The following is an 18,761-nucleotide window of genomic DNA, read 5'->3' on the forward strand; positions in this document are numbered from 1 at the left end:
TTAGAGGGATTCGGTGGCGGGCTTCCATGGTCTCCTCCGAGGGGTGAGTGGCATCGGACCCTTGTCCGAACCCGCTCTTCCCTTGGAGCCTCGGCCTTGGTGAGCTCGGCTCCGACATCTGCCTCGGAGACTTCCCTTTCGGTGGTCCCTGGAGTTCCTAGCTCTTCAGAACGGGTTCTCTCGGACCTTCCTGGGAGGGGAGCATTCGAGGTGATGAAGAGTGTGCTGGCCACTGGTATCAGCCAGCAGTCTGTTCCCTTAGCTCCTCCCTCTGTAGTGCCTGTTGACATCTCTGCCACTTCTCTTGCTACAGGACCCAGAGATCCTCCGCCTCAGGTTTCCCCATTGGGAATATCCCCCTCTTCCGAGGATTCTCCTGATGTTTCGGGAGATCCTCCTAGAAAGAGGACTTGTAAGAGGAAGCATATAGACTCCCCCGAGTCTATCACCTCAGATACTGACTTAGATGAGTCAGAGGGATCCCCAAGATCCCCCTCTGAGGATGTCTCCTTCTCAGACATCCTAGAACTCCTTAGACAGAGGGGAAACTGGCCCACCAATAATCCCTCTGAGGATGAGTCAGTATACCTAGAGGCGTTTGGATCTCGGCCCTCCACCTCCTGGGTGTCTCCGCCTTCGACCCCTTATGCAAGTTATTGCCCGAAGGCGTGGGCTGCTCCTGACTCTGTAGAGCCAGTCCCTAGGAGGCCTTCAAAATTTATTACTGCCCGTGTGATAAGCAATTCCTCACTAAGGGTGTCCCGCGGATGCCATGGTGGTAGCTGCTGCCACCAAGAAGGAACTTGCAGATCCTTCCGTGCCGTCCATCCTCCTAATAAGGACTCTAGGACCATGGATAGGTACGGTAAGCGGATGTTTTCCTCAGCGACCTTTGCTATGCATTCGCTGAATTACCTATGTCACTTCACCAGACTCCAAAGGGATATCCTTAAGGAGCTAGGTGATGTTGTACAGGATCCTACAGCTGCAGGAGCTCAGGAAAAAATTGCTTCGCAGCTAGGAACCCTTAATTCCATTGCAAACTCCTCCATGCAGCTAATATCATATGCTGCTGATGGAGCGAGTAGGTACAGGTGTGGCCCTTAGACACCAAGCCTGGATGCGGCTATGTGACTTTGCAGATCCCTTTAAGGCGTCCTTCACAAATTCTCCCTTTGATGGGTCAGCTTTGTTTGGCCCTCAAGTGAAGGAAACTTTGACCAGGTGTGAGCAGGACGGCAAGACTCTTTCTGCCGTAGGAGTCCGTTTTTCCACCCCTTCTAGACCTTACCCCAAAGGACAGAAAGGTGGCAAAATGTGGTTCCGCAAATCCCAAGGAGTCACGCCGGATTCACGTGGTCAGTTTACCCCTAGAGGCAGAGGGGGTAACAACAACAGACGCCGCTCTAGAGGCAGAGGGGGTCCAAAAAAGCAGGGAAGCAGAGAGCCTCTCTCTGACAAGCCCTTTCAGCATCCCTGAGATGTTGCCCGGCTGTCCATCCTTGGAGGCAGTCGGGGCAAGACTATCGCTGTACCCAGAAGCCTGGCGTTCCCTCACTCAAGACAGATGGGTACAGTCGATCATATCCGAGGGTTACAAAATTCCTTTCGAGGAAAGTCCTTTCTATCACTCAAATTCCCTTCCAGATGTACCACCCGGTCTAAGGGAAATTGCAGAGTTAGAAGTCTTAAAACTTCTGCAAAAAAGAACCATTCAGCCAGTTACGACAGATCATTCAGAGCCCGGAATCTACTCAAGGTTCTTTTTGGTCCCCAAAAAGACGGGAGACTGGAGACCAATATTGGATCTCAGCAGACTCAAGTCTGTGAGGAAGACAAGATTCCGAATGGTCACTCTTCAGTCAATTCTGCCCTTCTTACAGAAGGACAACTGGATGTTCTCAATAGATCTTCAGGATGCGTACTATCACATCAAAATTCACAGACGCTCCAGGAGATTTCTACGCTTTCGGCTGGGGTCCAGTCATTTCCAGTTCAGAGCCCTGCCCTTTGGTCTCACTACAGCCCCCAGTGTGTTCACCAAATGCATGGCAGTGGTCACGGCTCACCTGAGACGTCAAGGATTCCAGGTGTTTCTGTATCTCGATGACTGGCTCCTTTCAGCCACCACCAGGCATCAGCTTATTCAAGCCAGGGATTACACAATAAAGCTTTGTACTCTTTTGGGCATCTCGATAAACTTCGAAAAGTCATCCTTATCGCCCTGCCAGTCTATTACTTTCATAGGCGCAAACTTAAACACTGTTCGGATGTCAGCTACCCTTACAGATCAAAGAGTTTCAGACATTCAAAGTCATGTCAGGATCATTCTAGCCAACAAGAAAGTACAGGCCAGAATGGTTCTAAAAGTATTAGGCCTCATGGCTGCGGCCATTACTCTTCTTCCCCTGGCTCGCTTCTACATGCGCCTTCTTCAGTGGATGCTGTTCACACAGTGGTCGTACCAACAACTTCCAATGCGTCACCAGATTCTGGTGACACAGACTTGCAAAGATCATCTGGCTTGGTGGATCTCATCTCCCCAGGTTCACCAAGGCAGACACTTTGTACCCCCATCCCCGGTAGCCACTGTCACCACGGATGCCTCCCTGATCGGGTGGGGGGGTCATTATCAGGGCAGGATGGTTCATGGGACGTGGCAGCCGTTCGAATACCACCTGCACATAAATGTCCTGGAGATGAGAGCAGTGCTTTTAGCGTTGCAGGCCCTCAACGACTTTCTTCCCGTAGGGACAATTGCAGTCCACACAGACAACATGTCTGTAGTTTGGTATATCAACAAACAGGGCGGAACCAAGTCCTACCCCTTGTGTCGAGAAGCGCTCAGACTATGGCAATGGGCAATCTCCTCTCATCGGTTTCTGGTAGCAACGCATATCCCTGGGAAAACCAACATTGTAGCGGACAGATTGAGCAGAGCTATTCTCATGCCTCACGAGTGGTCTCTCAAGCAATCTATAGCGGAAGAGATTTTTCTGGATTGGGGTCGTCCATGTTGCGATCTTTTTGCTACTCCCCAAAACAGCAAATGCCCAGACTTCTTCTCTCTCTTCCCTCTTCCAGGCCATCCCCCCAGAGACGCTCTGACCCAGGATTGGCCCCAGGGACTTCTTTATGCCTTCCCTCCATTTCCTCTGATCCCTCAAGTTATCCAGAAGGCAACCGTTTTGAGAGCCAAATTGATTCTCATTGCCCCTTACTGGCCTCGACAAGTTTGGTTTCCGTTCCTCCATCGTCACCTTTTGGTGCAGCCGTGGCATCTGGACCCAGTGCCAGATCTTCTGATTCACCAATCCGGTCAGCTGCACCGGTCTATCCCTTCTCTCAACCTCACAGCATGGTTGCTCCACTTCCTTCCTTAGCCAGGCTTCCTTTGATCTCTAACCCAGTTAGAGACATCATAGTAGCTTCTTTAAAATCCTCTACCAGGAGGATTTACACAAGCAAATGGAAACGTTTCTCTTATTGGGCTAAGGCCAAGAGTATTGATCCTTTCACTGCCCCTGTTCAGGCAGTCCTGGACTTCTTAGCAGAGATTTTTCATGCAGGCTCCTCTTCTTCCACAGTCAGAGTTCAATTGGCTGCTATCTCGAACTTTCATGTCGGGATCGCAGATCACAATATTATGTCCCATAGGCTCTGCAGGGCCTTCTTGAAAGGAATTTTCCTGCTAAAGCCTCCAATCAGGAATCCTCCTCCTCAGTGGGATCTAAATTTAGTGCTGACATCCTTGATTCTTCCCCCCTTCGAGCCAGCTGTTTCTTGTTCCCTGAAATTTCTTTCTAGGAAAACTTTATTCCTAGTGGCTATTACATCGGCCAGGAGGGTGTCTGAACTTCATGCTCTTTCGGTTCAACCCCCCTATTTGGTCTTTCACAAAGACAGAGTATCATTGAGAACTAATCCGACCTTTTTGCCTAAGGTCGCCTCAAAGACCAATTTGAATCAATCCATTGATCTCCCTGTATTTTTCCCAAACTATTCAGACAGAGCCGAACAAAAACTACATTATCTTGATGTCCACCGCCAACTCAGATATTATTTGGACAGAACAAAAAAATTTAGGAAATCTGATCAACTTTTTGTTTCCTATGCGGATAATAAGAAAGGCCTTCCTGTTTGTAAAGTGACCTTGTCTAGATGGCTTTCTTCGGTCATCTCTGAAATTTATCTGCTCAGGGGAAAACAGCTGTGCTCAAAACCTAAAGCACATTCAACTAGGAGCTTAGCTACTTCTACAGCCTTTCAAGCTAGACTTCCTTTAGACACTATTTGTGCAGCGGCCACTTGGGCCACTCCTCATACTTTTGTTTCCCACTACAAATTGGACTTGGCCTCCAGGGACAGAGCCAGTTTTGGCTCTACAGTCCTCAAGAGTCTGTTCCATTGAGCCACCCAGGATAGAGGTGCTAGGGACGCGGTCCCATCAAGCAAGAATGAAGGCGAGATTGACAACTTAACATTAAGAAGTTATGTACCTACCATAACGTTCCATGTTAGTTGTCTTCTCTCGCCTTCTTTCTTGCGACCCTCCCTCCTTCCCCCAGGCCTGGACAGACCTTTCTATAAGAAATTATTATGCTGAAGACCATTCAGATCTGGTCCTTCTTCCATCCTGTAAGTTTTCTTTCTTCCTTTTGGAAGTGTTTTTATGCTTGGTGCTATTGCCCTTTGTCATCAAACGAGATCTGGGTACTTACCGCCTTGCATCATGGGATATGGGGCTGCCTCGAGCTGGTAAAAGTGACTCTCGAGCTTAGCAAGTGCCGAGTCGGAGCCGAGGATCGGCTCCGAACCCATCAAGCAAGAAAGAAGGCGAGAGAAGACAACTAACATGGAACGTTATGGTAGGTACATAACTTCTTATTATCTTATGGTAGGAAAAAGTCAGCACTGTCAGAGAGAGGAAGGGACAATGTACATGCACACAAACATATATTATCTAATTGTAGGAAAAAGTCAGCACCCTCAGAGAGAGGAAGGGACAATGCACATGCACGCAAACATATATTATCTTATGGTAGGAAAAAGTCAGCATCCGAGAGGAAGGGACAATGCACATGCACACAAACATATAATCTGAAGTAGGAATGTTCATTTGTCTTGAACCTGTGGGTTACAGATCCGATATCGGATCCGAGCCGGCAACTTGTTTCAAGCTAATGGATCCGAGCTCCTAGCCCCTCCCTTCACCCATAATCTCCTGCTAACCCTCCATGACCTCAGATCTAGTTTGCCGCGCTTGTGATGGCTGGATCTTTTTGAGCTCTGTCAGATAAGTCAAAAAAAGTTAACTTTTTGAATTATTTCTGGTCAGGAAATACTTTTTTTGTTTAAAGTAATATTTGTATAGTGTGTCTGTGTAAAAAGGGAATGGCTGAGGCCCCAAAAGCCATATTTTCTAAATGTACCGAGTGTGGCCATAAGCTCTCCCCGGCTGATGGCCACACTTGGTGCGTTCGGTGCCTTGGGGTTGAACACCTCACCTCGGGCTGTACTATCTGTGCAGCGTTCAACCCCAGGGCACTGAAAGAACAGATTTCGAAGCTGGTCCTGGCGGGACTTCTACCCCCGGATTCAACTTCGGCCTCCGCTACTTCTGCTACTCCTGTGGCTCCATCACAGCCTGTGATGGTTGCCACTCCTGCCCCCCTGCCTCCGACTGGGACTCAAACTCCCGCTAAAGTGTCTGAGGACAGGGAGGCCAGGAGGGAGAAACGGAGGGAGAAGCACCACAAGCGGCGGGCCGAGACCTCCGTTTCGGCCCCGCCAGCTAAGCGGTCTTCTCCCTCCATTGCTTCTAGGTCTCCTCCTCCTCGGCTCCGATCCCCTTCTTTCTCCCCGGGGCCTGAGGAGGAGGAGACCTGATCTACGTCGAGGTCATCGAGGCGGCATTCCAGGCCTGCCTCGGTGGCCTCTTCGAGATCTACATTCAGTTTATCTGATGCAGACTTGGACCGGATGATGCGAAGGTTCATCCAGGCCCAGCTGCAGATGGGAGTGCTCTTGCCTCCCCCCCACTCAGTTGGGGAGCTCGACACCTTTTTTCCACCCAATTGCTCCTTCTTCGACCTGCTACCCGGGTTCGGAGCGCTTGGAGCCGAGCAGCCTTGGAGCCGGGGGTGGGTCGGCGCCGACAGTACTTGGTACTTCGGATCCGACCCTACCCTTGAGTCTGTCGGATCCGACTTCTCGGAGCCGTGGTCCGAGCTTCGGATCCGGGGGATTCAGTGTGCCTTCGGCTCCGTCCAGGTCGGAGCACACTGGTCCCTCGGATCCGACGGTCTCGGCGCCGGCTCAGATCCCTTCATCGGATCCGAGTGGGAGCCGACTTTCGGATCCATTGGAGAGTGGCTCTCCCTCGGCATTCGATGTTGTGGAGAGGGCTCTGTTGAGAGCATCGGACCCCGGTCCTTGCATCGACTCCTCCCTGCACTCCCTCTCTGCTGGGCCAGGCTTCCATCACCCGGCCAAAGGGACAGCCTGCTTCGATGTCACAGATAGTTCCATTGGAACAAGATGTTGCTGGCAAGGCCTCCTCGGACAGTCCCCCCGAGGAAGCTCCCTGCAAGCATAAGTGCAAAAGGAGGCACGTGGACTCCCCTGAGTCCTTAACCGAGGACACAGACTTGGAGGAAGGGGAAGGCTCCCCAAGATCACCCCCTGAGGATGTCTCCTTTGGAGACATCATGGAGTTGCTAAGAATCAGAGGGGGGTGGTCTGCCCCCAAGTCTTCCTCTGACGAGTCCGTGTTTCTGGAGGCATTCGAGGCAGGCCCGTCTACCTCCTGGGTGTCCCCTCCAGCCGATCCCCTGGTGGACCTTATTACCACCAGGGCATGGAAGGATCCGGACACCGTGGAGCCAATACCCAAATGACTGGACAGGATTCTTAGCCCCCCCTCAGACCAGTCTCATTGGAGTAAGGGCCCCCCTGTAGATGCCATGTTGACGGTGGCAGCCACAAAGAGGGAATTGGCTCAGGAGAGTCCCTCAGTCCATCCACCGAGCAAAGAGTCCTGTTTGATGGATCGCTTAGGGAAGCGAGTCTTTAGTTCAGCGACCTTCTCAGTAAGGTATCTGAACTATATGGCACATGTCATCAGGATGCAGCGGGATCTTATCAAAGAATACGCTGCACCCCCCCCTGAGTCCATGTCGGAGGAGGATAAACAATTGTACTCCACCCGAATGGCCACTCTGAGATCTATTTCAAACACCTCTATGCGGCTATTGTCCCACGCCACAGAGGGAGCCGCTAGGGCCAGCGGAGCAGGCCTAGTCATGAGACGTCAGGCCTGGCTCCGTCATTGCGACTTTACGGAGCCCTTTAAAGCGTCCTTCGACGCCTTTGATGGTTCTGCCCTTTTTGGCAAAACAGTTCGCGAGACGCTTGTCCAGAGCGAGAAGGACGGGAAGACGTTGTCTGCCGTCGGAGTCCGCTTCTCTGCTCCCCAGCGGTCCTCTTCAAGGAACCAAAAGGGGCAGAAGAAGATGTGGTTCCGAAAATCACAACATTCCCAACCAGCTCCGGACAACCAGTCCTACCTTGGCAGAGGTGGACAGGGAGGACGTCGCCCTAGGGGCAGAGGGGCTCCGAGAAATTTCGGGTCCAGAGAACCTTTCTCTGAACGGCTCGCGCAGCAGCCCTGAGGGGTTGCCCAGCTGCTCCACTCTGGAGGCAGTCGGGGGGGCGTTTTTCTAAGCATCTAGCGGCATGGGAGTCCATCACAACAGACCGCTGGGTGCTTCGCATCATATCCAGAGGGTACAAAATACCAATTCTCCATGTCCCCCAATCCAAGAACCTCCCCGATGTACCACCCGATCACAGGGAGGCCGCAGCCGCAGAAATACAGCAGCTGCTAAGAAAAAGAGCCATCCAGCCCGTCCCCCAAGACCAGCTCGGATTAGGGTTCTACTCCAGGTTCTTTTTGGTGCCAAAAAAGACGGGGGATCTGAGACCCATCCTAGACCTTTCCCGCTTGAACCTGTCAGTAATCAAGGAAAAATTCCGAATGGTCACTCTTCAATCTATCCTCCCCCTCCTGAGGGAGAACGATTGGATGTGCTCTATAGACCTCAAGGATGCGTATTACCACATCTTAATGGACCAACGATCCAGGAGGTTCCTTCGCTTCCGGCTGGGAGCCAGTCACTATCAGTTCAGGGTCCTTCCCTTTGGCCTCACCACAGCCCCCCGGGTGTTCACCAAAGTGTTAGCAGTGATTGCGGCCCACCTGAGACTCCAGGGAATTCAGGTCTTCCCGTACCTGGACGACTGGCTCCTGACCGCACCAACAAGGCATCTACTTTGCTCAGCCAGTGACTTCTTTCTCCATCTAGCCCCACAACTAGGCATTACTATCAATGTCGGCAAATCCCTACTGGCTCCAACACAGATCATAGAATTTATAGGTGCCAGAATAAACACCAGAGATTTGCAAGCCTTCCTAACTGCGGAGAGAATCAGAAATCTTCAACTTCATGTGCGGACTATCCTTCATTCAGAGGCTTCACCAGCGGAATTGATCCTGAGGGCACTAGGCTCCATGGCAGCAGCGATTACACTCCTTCCATGCGCCTGTTTGAACATGCGAGTCCTGCAATGGACTCTGTTAGTGCAATGGTCCTTCCTATCCCTCCCTCTCCACCATCCCATTGCTATCAGCAAGGCTTGCAGAAGGGTGTTACTATGGTGGCTCCAAGCATCAAACTTCCATACGGGCCCTCCCTTCTGCACCTCTCCCCCCATCGCCACGGTGACCACGGACGCTTCCCGCCTCGGGTGGGGGGAGCATTGCTCAGGCAGGACAGTCCAAGGCATGTGGAATGATACAGAGACCTCCCTGCATATCAACGTTCTGGAGATGAGAGCGGTGCTGTTAGCGTTGCAAGCACTAAAGAGCAACAATGCACATGCACGCAAACATATATTATCTTATGGTAGGAAAAAGTCAGCACCCACAGAGAGAGGAAGGGACAATGCACATGCACACAAACATATATTATCTTATGGTAGGAAAAAGTCAGCTCTGTCAGAGAGAGGAAGGGACAATGCACATGCACACAAACATATATTATCTAATTGTAGGAAAAAGTCAGCACCCTCAGAGAGAGGAAGGGACAATGCACATGCACAGAAACCTATATTATCTTATAGTAGGAAAAAGCACCCACAGAGAGAGAGGGGCAATGCACATGCACACACATATCTAATTGTAGGAAAAAGTCAGCACCCACACAGAGAAGAAGGGCCAATGCACATGCACACACACATATATTATCTTATGGTAGGAAAAAGTCAGCACCCTCAGAGAGAGAGAGGGGCAATGCACGTGCACACACACATATATTATCTAATGGTAGGAAAAAGTCAGCACCCACAGAGAGAGGAAGGGACAATGCACATGTGCACAAACATATATTATCTTATGGCAGGAAAAAGTCAGCACCCTCAGAGAGAGGAAGGGACAATGCATGTGCACACAAACATATATTATCTAATTGTAGGAAAAAAGTCAGCACCCTCAGAGAGAGGAAGGGACAATGCACATGCACACAAACGTACATTATCTTATGGTAGGAAAAAGTCAGCACCCTCAGAGAGAGGAAGGGACAATGTACAAGCACACAGACCTATATTATCTTATGGTAGGAAAAGCACTCAGAGAGAGAGAGAGAGACGATGCACATGCATACAAACATATATTATCTAATGGTAGGAAAAACCACCCACAGAGAGAGAGAGAGGGACAATGCACATGCACACACACATATTATCTAATTGTAGGAAAGTCAGCACCCTCAGAGAGAGGAAGGGTCAATGCACATGCACACAAACATATATTATCTAATTGTGGGAAAAAGCACCCACAGAGAGAGAGAGAGAGACAATGCACATGCATACAAACATGTATTATCTTATGGTAGGAAAAAACTCAGCACCCACAGAGAGAGAGGGGCAATGCACACAAACATATATTATCTTATGGTAGGAAAAGCACCCACAGAGAGAGAGAGAATGCACATGCACACAATCATAAATTTTCTTATGGTAGGAAAAATCACCCACAGAGAGAGAGGGACAGTGCACATGCACACTAACATATATTATCTTATGGTAGGAAAAAGTCAGCACCCTCAGAGAGAGGAAGGGACAATGCACATGCACACAAACATGTATTATCTAATGGTAGGAAAAAGTCAGCACCCTGAGAGAGAGGAAGGGGCAATGCACATGCACACTAACATATATTATCTTATGGTAGGAAAAAGTCAGCACCCTCAGAGAGAGGAAGGGACAATGCACATGCACACAAACATGTATTATCTAATGGTAGGAAAAAGTCAGCACCCTGAGAGAGAGGAAGGGGCAATGCACATGCACACTAACATATATTATCTAATGGTAGGAAAAAGTCAGCACCCACGAGAGAGGAAGGGACAATGCACATGCACACAAACATGTATTATCTTATGGTAGGAAAAAGGCAGCACCCTCAGAGGGAGGGAGGGAGGGACAGTGCACATGCACACAAACATATACTATCTTATGGTAGGAAAAAGTCAGCACCCTCAGAGAGAGGAAGGGAAAAGGGCACATGCACACAAATATACATTATCTTATGGTAGGAAAAAGTCAGCACCCACAGAGAGTGGGAGGGACAATGCACATGCACACAAACGTATATTATCTTATGGTAGGAAAAAGTCAGCACCCTCAGAGGGAGGGAGGGACAATGCACATGCACACAAACATATATTATCTTATGGTAGGAAAAGGTCAACACACTGAGAGCGAGGAAGGGACAAAGCACATGCACACAAACATATATTATCTTATATTAGGAAAAAGTCAGCACCCACTTAGAGTGGGATGGACAATGCACATGCACACCAACATATATTATCTAATGGTAGGAAAAGCACCCACAGAGAGAGAGAGAGGGACAATGCACGTGCACACACACATGTTATCTAATGGTAGGAAAAGGTCAGCACCCACAGAGAGGGGGTTGGGACAGTGCACATGCACACAAACGTATATTATCCAATTGTAGGAAAAAGTCAGCACCCTCAGAGAGAGAGGGACAATGCGCATGCACACACACCTATATTATCTAATTGTAGGAAAAAGTCAGCGCCCTCAGAGAGAGAGGAAGGGACAATGCACATGCACACAAACGTATATCATCTTATGGTAGGAAAGTCAACACCCACACAGAGAGAGAGAGAGGGACAATGCACATGCACACAAACATATATTATCTTATGGTAGGAAAAAGTCAGCACCCTCAGAGAGAGGAAGGGACAATGCACATGTACACAAACATATATCATCTTATGGTAGGAGAAATGTTAAGACATTGTTCACTGTCCCGGAATTACTGAATTGTGAGCACTTATTTATATATGCTTCTATATTATGTGTTTTTTCTCCTGTTGTATCACATGCTATTAACTTTATTCCACAGCACTGGGAATTTGCCCCCAACAGTGTGCACTACCTCCTGAGCCTATGGCAGCGGCTGGCCGCCTCAGTTCCATATGTAAAGGCAACGGAGCCTCACTTACTGGAGACATATACACCTGAAGTTACAAAAGCATATGTTACATCAAGACTGGAATCTGTTCATATAATCCTAAGGTAAGAGCCCCCTAACTGTATATGCTAACTCCATGATCCTCAGTGCAGACACTAAGCTGAGACAGAGTATGCTTGGTGTCATGTGACCATGTACCATCATGTAGTACACATGGCTGATTACAGCACATTCTGATGATGTGCAAAATATAACAGAAAAAAGTATAGTAAATGATTGAAGCTTTTGATTGATCTTTGAATACTTACATTTTAACTATACATTTGGCCTGTTTGGTAGACCCCCTTTCTGTCCATGTCTTTGTCCTGTAAAATTGTAAGTACAGACTGTAGTAACATATTGTACTGCAGTAGTTATGTTTGAAGCAGTGCAAGCTACGAAATGTTGGAGAAAACACAGCTACAAGTTATGTTAGCACTGGTATTGTTCCAATGCAAGTCAGTAGTAGGACATTGGGTTATCTCTTCATTGTGACTTTAGATATTGGGCAGAGATGAAAGTAAGAAACGTTTGACGTAAGATTTATTTAAGCTACTTCTATCAAATTCCTGGTGTGCTTGCATTTCATCTTGCGGTATGATGTGAACATAGCTATTTTTTTTAAGTCTGTACCTACTTTCTCGAAATGCATGCATGTTTGTGTGTGTGTGTGTACGTACACTGACGTGTGGGCATGTATGTCCACTAATGTGTGTATATATTTTATATTATGTATGTGTGTGTGTATATGTATATATAAATGTATATATGTATGTGTAAAATATATATATGTATATAGTGTTTGTATATGTATTTATTTATTATATATGTGTGTGTATATATATATATATATATATATATATATATATGTGTGTGTGTGTGTGCACACACATATATACACACACACACACGCGCACACATGTGTGTATATATATATATATATATATATATATATATATATATATATATATATATATAGGGTCTACTTTTCTACTTTGAGTCACTGAAAACGCATTTCACTGAATTTCAAAATACTCACGCCAAATCGCTCTAAGCTCAAAACACTGAAAACTCATTTCACTGAATCACATTTCACTGAATGTATGTACTTTTGGGCAAATAAAACGTATAAGCCCTTTTCCCCACTGTAGTGCAATCCTGGTGTTAGTATATATAGTTATGGGGGGGTTGTAGCCCCACTCCTGCTTTTGATTTAATATATTGTTAGCTGTCACTGAAATGAGATTCATAAATATAAAAGCTAAGTAGGTGGGGGGGGCTATGCCGCCACACTCCCGAATGTGGGGGGGGCTGTGCTTCCCACACCCCCATAACTGTATATGCTAACCCCATGATCGCACTACAGTGGAGTAAAGGGCATATACATTTTATTTGCTCAGTAGTACTTAAATTCAGTGAAATTAGTTTTTTCCGTGATTTGAGCTTAGAGCAATTTGGTGCAAGTGTTTTGAAATTCAGTGAAGTGAATTTTCAGTGAATCAAAGTAGACTCGTGTGTGTGTGTGTGTGTGTGTGTGTGTGTGTGTGTGTGTGTGTGTGTGTGTGTGTGTGTGTGTGTGTGTGTGTATATATATATATATATATATATATATATATGTGTGTGTGTACATACATACATGTATATAATATGGGTCTACTTCATGTGACTGAAAAGTAATTTGACTGAGTCTCATTATACTCAACATTTACATTGCTGAAGTAGATCCATGTGTGGGTGTAATGCATATAATGTATTTGTGTCTGTGTATGACATTCGTGTATTTCTTTACCAGCCTAGTGCCCTCATCCATGTAGACACTTTTCAGGTTCAGCCTGTGAGCATAGTGCATCATGTATACAGTGAAAATATTAGCCATTTCAGTGTATTGTAAGAATCATCCACTGTAGTATCTGCTATGTCAAGTTAAGGGTCAGTGTCTTGTAAAAAAAATGTGTGCATTGTACTGTAATCGTCACCATCCCCTGCAGTATCTGCTATGTCAAGTTAAGGGTCAGTGTCTTGTAGAAAATGTGTGCATTGTACTGTAATAGTCACCATCCCGTGCAGTATCTGCTATGTCAAGTTAAGGGTCAGTGTCTTGTAAAAAATGTGTGCATTGTACTGTAATCGTCACCATCCCCTGCAGTATCTGCTATGTCAAGTTAAGGGTCAGTGTATTGTAAAAAAAATGTGTGCATTGTACTGTAATCGTCATCATCCCCTGCAGTATGTGCTATGTCAAGAGCTAAGTGTAAATTGGAGCCACCTATACAGAGCCAGAAGATATAGCAAACCTACTGGCTGACAATTTCATCTCCAACTTTATCCCTCTCCCCCTCAGACTTCCCTCAGGAAATACCATCAAATATAACTCCCCTACTATCACTAGGGAACAAGTCCTTAATGCAGTCTCAGAAGCCAGGAACACTGCATCAGTAGGCATAGACAATATCCTAGGATTCTAAATAGCATGAAACATGACCTGTCACACCCTCTAAAATTGCTGTTAAACTGTAGACCTAAACCAGGCAATTGTGCCTCCATTAGTGGAGCACAGCAACAGTTCCTCCAAGTTCTTGGACTCATGTCAGCCATGATCCCCATGCTCCTTCAAGCCATGTTGCACATGAGAAAATTTCAATGGTACTTAAAGAATGCATGGTCCCAGCACCTACACTCCCTTGACCAACAAATCCCCCTTCTGCCCTGCCTAAAGTCAGAATTGAGGTGGTGGATTCAGCACATCCTCTGAAACCAAGGCATTCCTCTGCAGCTTCCTCCTCCTACGCAATCCATGCACATAGATGCATCAGATCTAGGGTGAGGGCAACTTTAAAGGGTTACAGGGTTCAAGAATCTTGAACCCCTGTCCTTCAAAAACAACACATCAACTTCTGGGAGATGACTGCAGTCTTGCTGGCCCTTCAGGCCTTTCTTCCCATGCTTCAAACAGGCCTTCACATTCTTACAGACAATGCCACAGTCATGTGATACCTGAACAAACATAGAGGGACAAAAGCCTACCTCTTATGCAGGATAACCCTACAGATTTGGGAGCTAGCCACCAAAACACAACCTCTTCTGCAGGGCTCTTACATCACCTCTCAAAAATAAACCAGCGGACTTGCTCAGCAGAACATTTTCCCACCTTCACGAATGGATGTTAAACAAGGAAACCTTTCTAGACCTAGTCCACCGGTGGGGCACCCCTCAAGTAGATCTGTTTGCCTCCCCCCAGAACAGACAACTAAGCAAGTTCTGCAGCATGGATCACACTCCATCAGCCTGGAGAGTGAATACTTTTAGCTTTCCTTGGAAGGGGATGTTCCTCTATGCATTCCTCCCTTCAAACAAATAGTCCTTCTGAAAATCAAGGACCACCAAAAAAGTCTTGCTGGTGACTCCCTACTGGCCAAGGCAACACTGGATGATCTTTGTGTTTCACTGTTGCAGTCATCACATTTGGGTTATCTGCTTGCAGTAGCCCTCAGTCGACCTGATTAACAAAGTCTTGGGTCCTGTGTTGGTTGCTGTCCCTTCTTCCATGACGCCAGGTCATCAGGAGTATAAAACATGCAGCTGACGCCATTACATCAGTCTTACTTGCCATGCGGTGCTCGAAGCAGAAGTAGTTTGCAAGTGCCGGTCGGCCGACTCCTGAAATTTTCGATTTCGAGTTTCAGAACTGAAGTCTTAAACTAAAAGCTAAGTACCCCGTCGGGGAAACTTTTTCTTGCTCTTAACCGATGTCAGTAAAAGTAAATAATTGCATTACTTGTGGAAAACAAATATCTCATAAAGATTTTAATTCGTACTGTATTCCTTGCCTAGGCCCTGACTACGACGTACCTCACTGTCGGTTTTGTGCCTTATTTAAACCACGAACTATCTGTCGTCGGTATATTTACACTTCTAAATATTTTGGTACAATTATCACAATATGTCTTTGGTAAGCCATCCGACTACCGACATTCCGAAAAAACACAAAGATAACGACAGAGACAGGCCGCCGAGGTCTACAGCTGCCGACGATGCTTCTCCTAAGCTAGTCACCAGTACTCAGTGAGGCGCTTTCGCAGCCCCTGATACCCGCTACGTCAGATTTGCAGGCCTCGACTGAGACCCATTCGGAGTCCGGTATGACGCAAGATGCTTCAACTGTGGAACCTGCGGAGGTCTCTACCTTGGATGGGTCCAGAGCTGCTGTGCAGGCACCGGCTTCTGTGGGCGTATTCAGGCCTACTGACTTGCGTATTAAACCGACGCCATCGTCGTCAAGGCGTAAAACTCGTACCATGCCTAGAAAACTGATGCCCAGACCTCATGGCCAGGCCTCTATGCCTAAAAAACAAATGATAAGAATGGCTGAAGACCTTAGTACTGTAATCAGGGGAAGCCAACCTTCCCCCGTCTGAGACCTAGGACTGAATTTGCTTATGATACTTCTGACCAGGATTCTGAAATTTCTGTCTCTTCTTATGACAAGGATTTACCCTTATCTACTTATGAGGATTCTGATGCTGAGGACTCTAGTCCCTCTGCATCCCCCCCAGAGGATTTCTCTTTTGGTGAAACCTTACATACCCTCAGGGAGCATTTTCATTTGGAAAGTCAGGATTTCTCTGATTCTACAGAGGCTTAGGGATTTCTTACTCCTTCCCCAGCACAGGCCTTTAGCAATACCTCCTGTACTAGACATTGTTGATGATGCCTTTTCGGAATCTAGCTTGGCCCCTGACACTCTATCTCCTGCTCCCAGAAAGCCAGATCGATATTACAGGGTCCCTGATTCTCACAAGTTCCTTTTTAAAAATCCTACTGCGGATCATGAGACCATTTCGCACGGACCCAAGGGCATTAAAGCTACTACTGCCAAAAATCCTACCCCCTCTTGAAAGAGACTCCAGGGCGCTGGATAGATGGGGTAAAAAGGTATGCACTTCTGCACCTTTGGCCATTACAGCCTTTAAACTGTCAGTTTCATATATTAAAGTATCAGCAGCATATTATTGGATTGCTTAAACAGAAAATGATGTTGATTCCTGATTGTGCAAAAAACATACTTTGTAATGTGGTTTTGATTCACTAGAGATATCTTGCAGGGCTGCTGTAACTGGATCTGTACTTACATTGCATGCTTGGCTTAAGGAGCAATCCTTGCCAGATCATGTTAAAGCGAAATGACTGGATGATCCCTTAAACCAGGACTGCCTGTTTGGCAACAAGGCAGAAGTTGTTCTTAAAAAAATGGAGGAAAAAGCTAAATCTATGCAAACTGTTAAAGATTTTTTTACAAGTACAACTTCCAAGGTTTAGTAGACATTGGCCTTCCAAGAGTTGGTCCTTTCCTGCCTCTTCCAGACATTCTCAGTCCAAACCCAGAGCTAGTAGAACTCCCAGGCTTCAGTCCCAGGGTACACTCGGGACCAAGCAGTGGGGGGCCTCAACTTCCAAATCTGGGAGTAATAAAACTCCCCCTGTGGTAAACTGTCTCAATGACTTATTTTTAAAACTGCCAAGCACTTCTCAGCTGACTGCCCCTTTTGGGGGAAAGATTGCTCTTCATGCAAAGAACTGGGAACGTATTACCCAGGACAAATGTGTTTTAAATACAGTGTCCCAAGATTACAGATTTCACTTCCACATGTTACCAGCACCAAGCGGGTGGCCAGATCTACCCCCAAATCAGTGGGCAGAGGCCCAAAAGCAATTATCTTCTCTCTCAAGCATGGGGGCTATTCAGTTGATACCAGAAGAGGAAAAGGGACAAGTTTTCTACTCGAGACTTTTCCTGGTACCCAGAAAAGACCATTCATGGCATCCTGTCTTGGACCTGTCTACTTTAAACACCTTTTTGGTGATTCCAAAATTCAAGATGCTGACTCTTCACCAGTTGCTCCCTATGCTAGGCAAAGACGCCTGGTTGGCAACACTAGATTTAAAGGAAGCATACCTCCATATACCAATCAGGGAATCTTGCAGAAGATACTTAAGCTTCAAAGCAGGCTACACGCATTATCAGTTCTCTGCACTGCCCTTTGCTTATCTACTGTGCCCAGGGTATTCACAAAATGTTTAGCTCCAGTCATTGCATTTTGCAGGCAAAGAAATATTCAAATATACCCATACCTGGACGATTGTCTAATTCAGGCAGAAAGCCAGGACATACTTTTGAAGGATCTGGCCTTTGTACAAAGGGTGCTAACTTATCTGGAGTACACCATAAACGAAAATAAATCACACCTGGTACCCTGTCAATAAGTTATGTTCCTGGGAGCAAGCTTGAATACAACTTCCCAGATGGCTTTCCTTATGCCAGAGAAACAAATTAATTTGACAACCTACTTCAAACAAGTGACCACAAAAACCCTGGTATCTGCAAGGCAAATACTACAAGCCTTGGGGTTCATGGCCCCTGCATTTTTCTAATTCCATATGCAAGACTGCATATGAGGAAACTATGGTGTCTAAAAAGCCTATGGTGTCAACACTCTCAGGATCTAGAAACAATGATTCCTGTCATACTTTGCCTACGCCTAGAGTACCTTTGGTGTGCAGAGGCCTGCCACCAAAATAAGGGACTACCATTCACACTACCCCTTGCCACCCTAACAGATGCATCAGAACATGAATGGGGGGCTCACCTGGCAGGGAAGTGCATTCAGGGCAAATGGAACCAGAGTCAAATTAACCTACATATCAATCAAAAAGAAATGGTAGCTGTACAGAATGCTCTGACAGCCTTCAAGGACCACATTCTTCCAGGAGAATTAATGGTAAAGAAGGACAACATCACTGTTATGTGGTACCTAAACAAGCAGGGGTGTACACATTCTTACCCCTTCTGCAAACTAGCCATGGCATTGTGGAACACAGCCCTGAGCTACCAAGTGCATCTACAAGGTCAATTCCTGCCAGGAAAACTAAGCACACTGGCAGATGAACTAAGCAGAAACCTCATGGACCCACATGAGTGGAAACTGGAACCAAGGATTTTCAACATGTTGACAAGCAAATGGGGGGAGCCCAGATATAGACCTGTTTGCCTCCCCCCAGAACTATCAATTGGACAAATTTTGCTCAAGGACTCCCCACAAACAAGCTTGGAAAGTGGATGCTCTGTTTATGCATTTCCTCCTCTGCTCTCCAAATTACT

At 46.8% G+C, this 18,761-nt stretch overlaps 1 protein-coding gene across 1 annotated transcript in view; it reads left to right on the forward strand.

Moving 5' to 3' along the window:
- Window positions 1–18,761, forward strand: part of XPO7 (exportin 7) — a 4,001,819-nt gene that overhangs the window by 999,944 nt on the left and 2,983,114 nt on the right. The window contains exon 10 of the mRNA XM_044082110.1: window positions 11,498–11,670. Coding sequence (XP_043938045.1) covers window positions 11,498–11,670 — 173 coding nt within the window. The remainder of the gene's footprint in view (window positions 1–11,497; window positions 11,671–18,761) is intronic.

This window comes from Protopterus annectens, chromosome 9.part0 (genome assembly GCF_019279795.1).
Source record: "Protopterus annectens isolate FY-2018-M chromosome 9.part0, PAN1.0, whole genome shotgun sequence".
Lineage (NCBI taxonomy): Eukaryota > Metazoa > Chordata > Ceratodontiformes > Protopteridae > Protopterus > Protopterus annectens.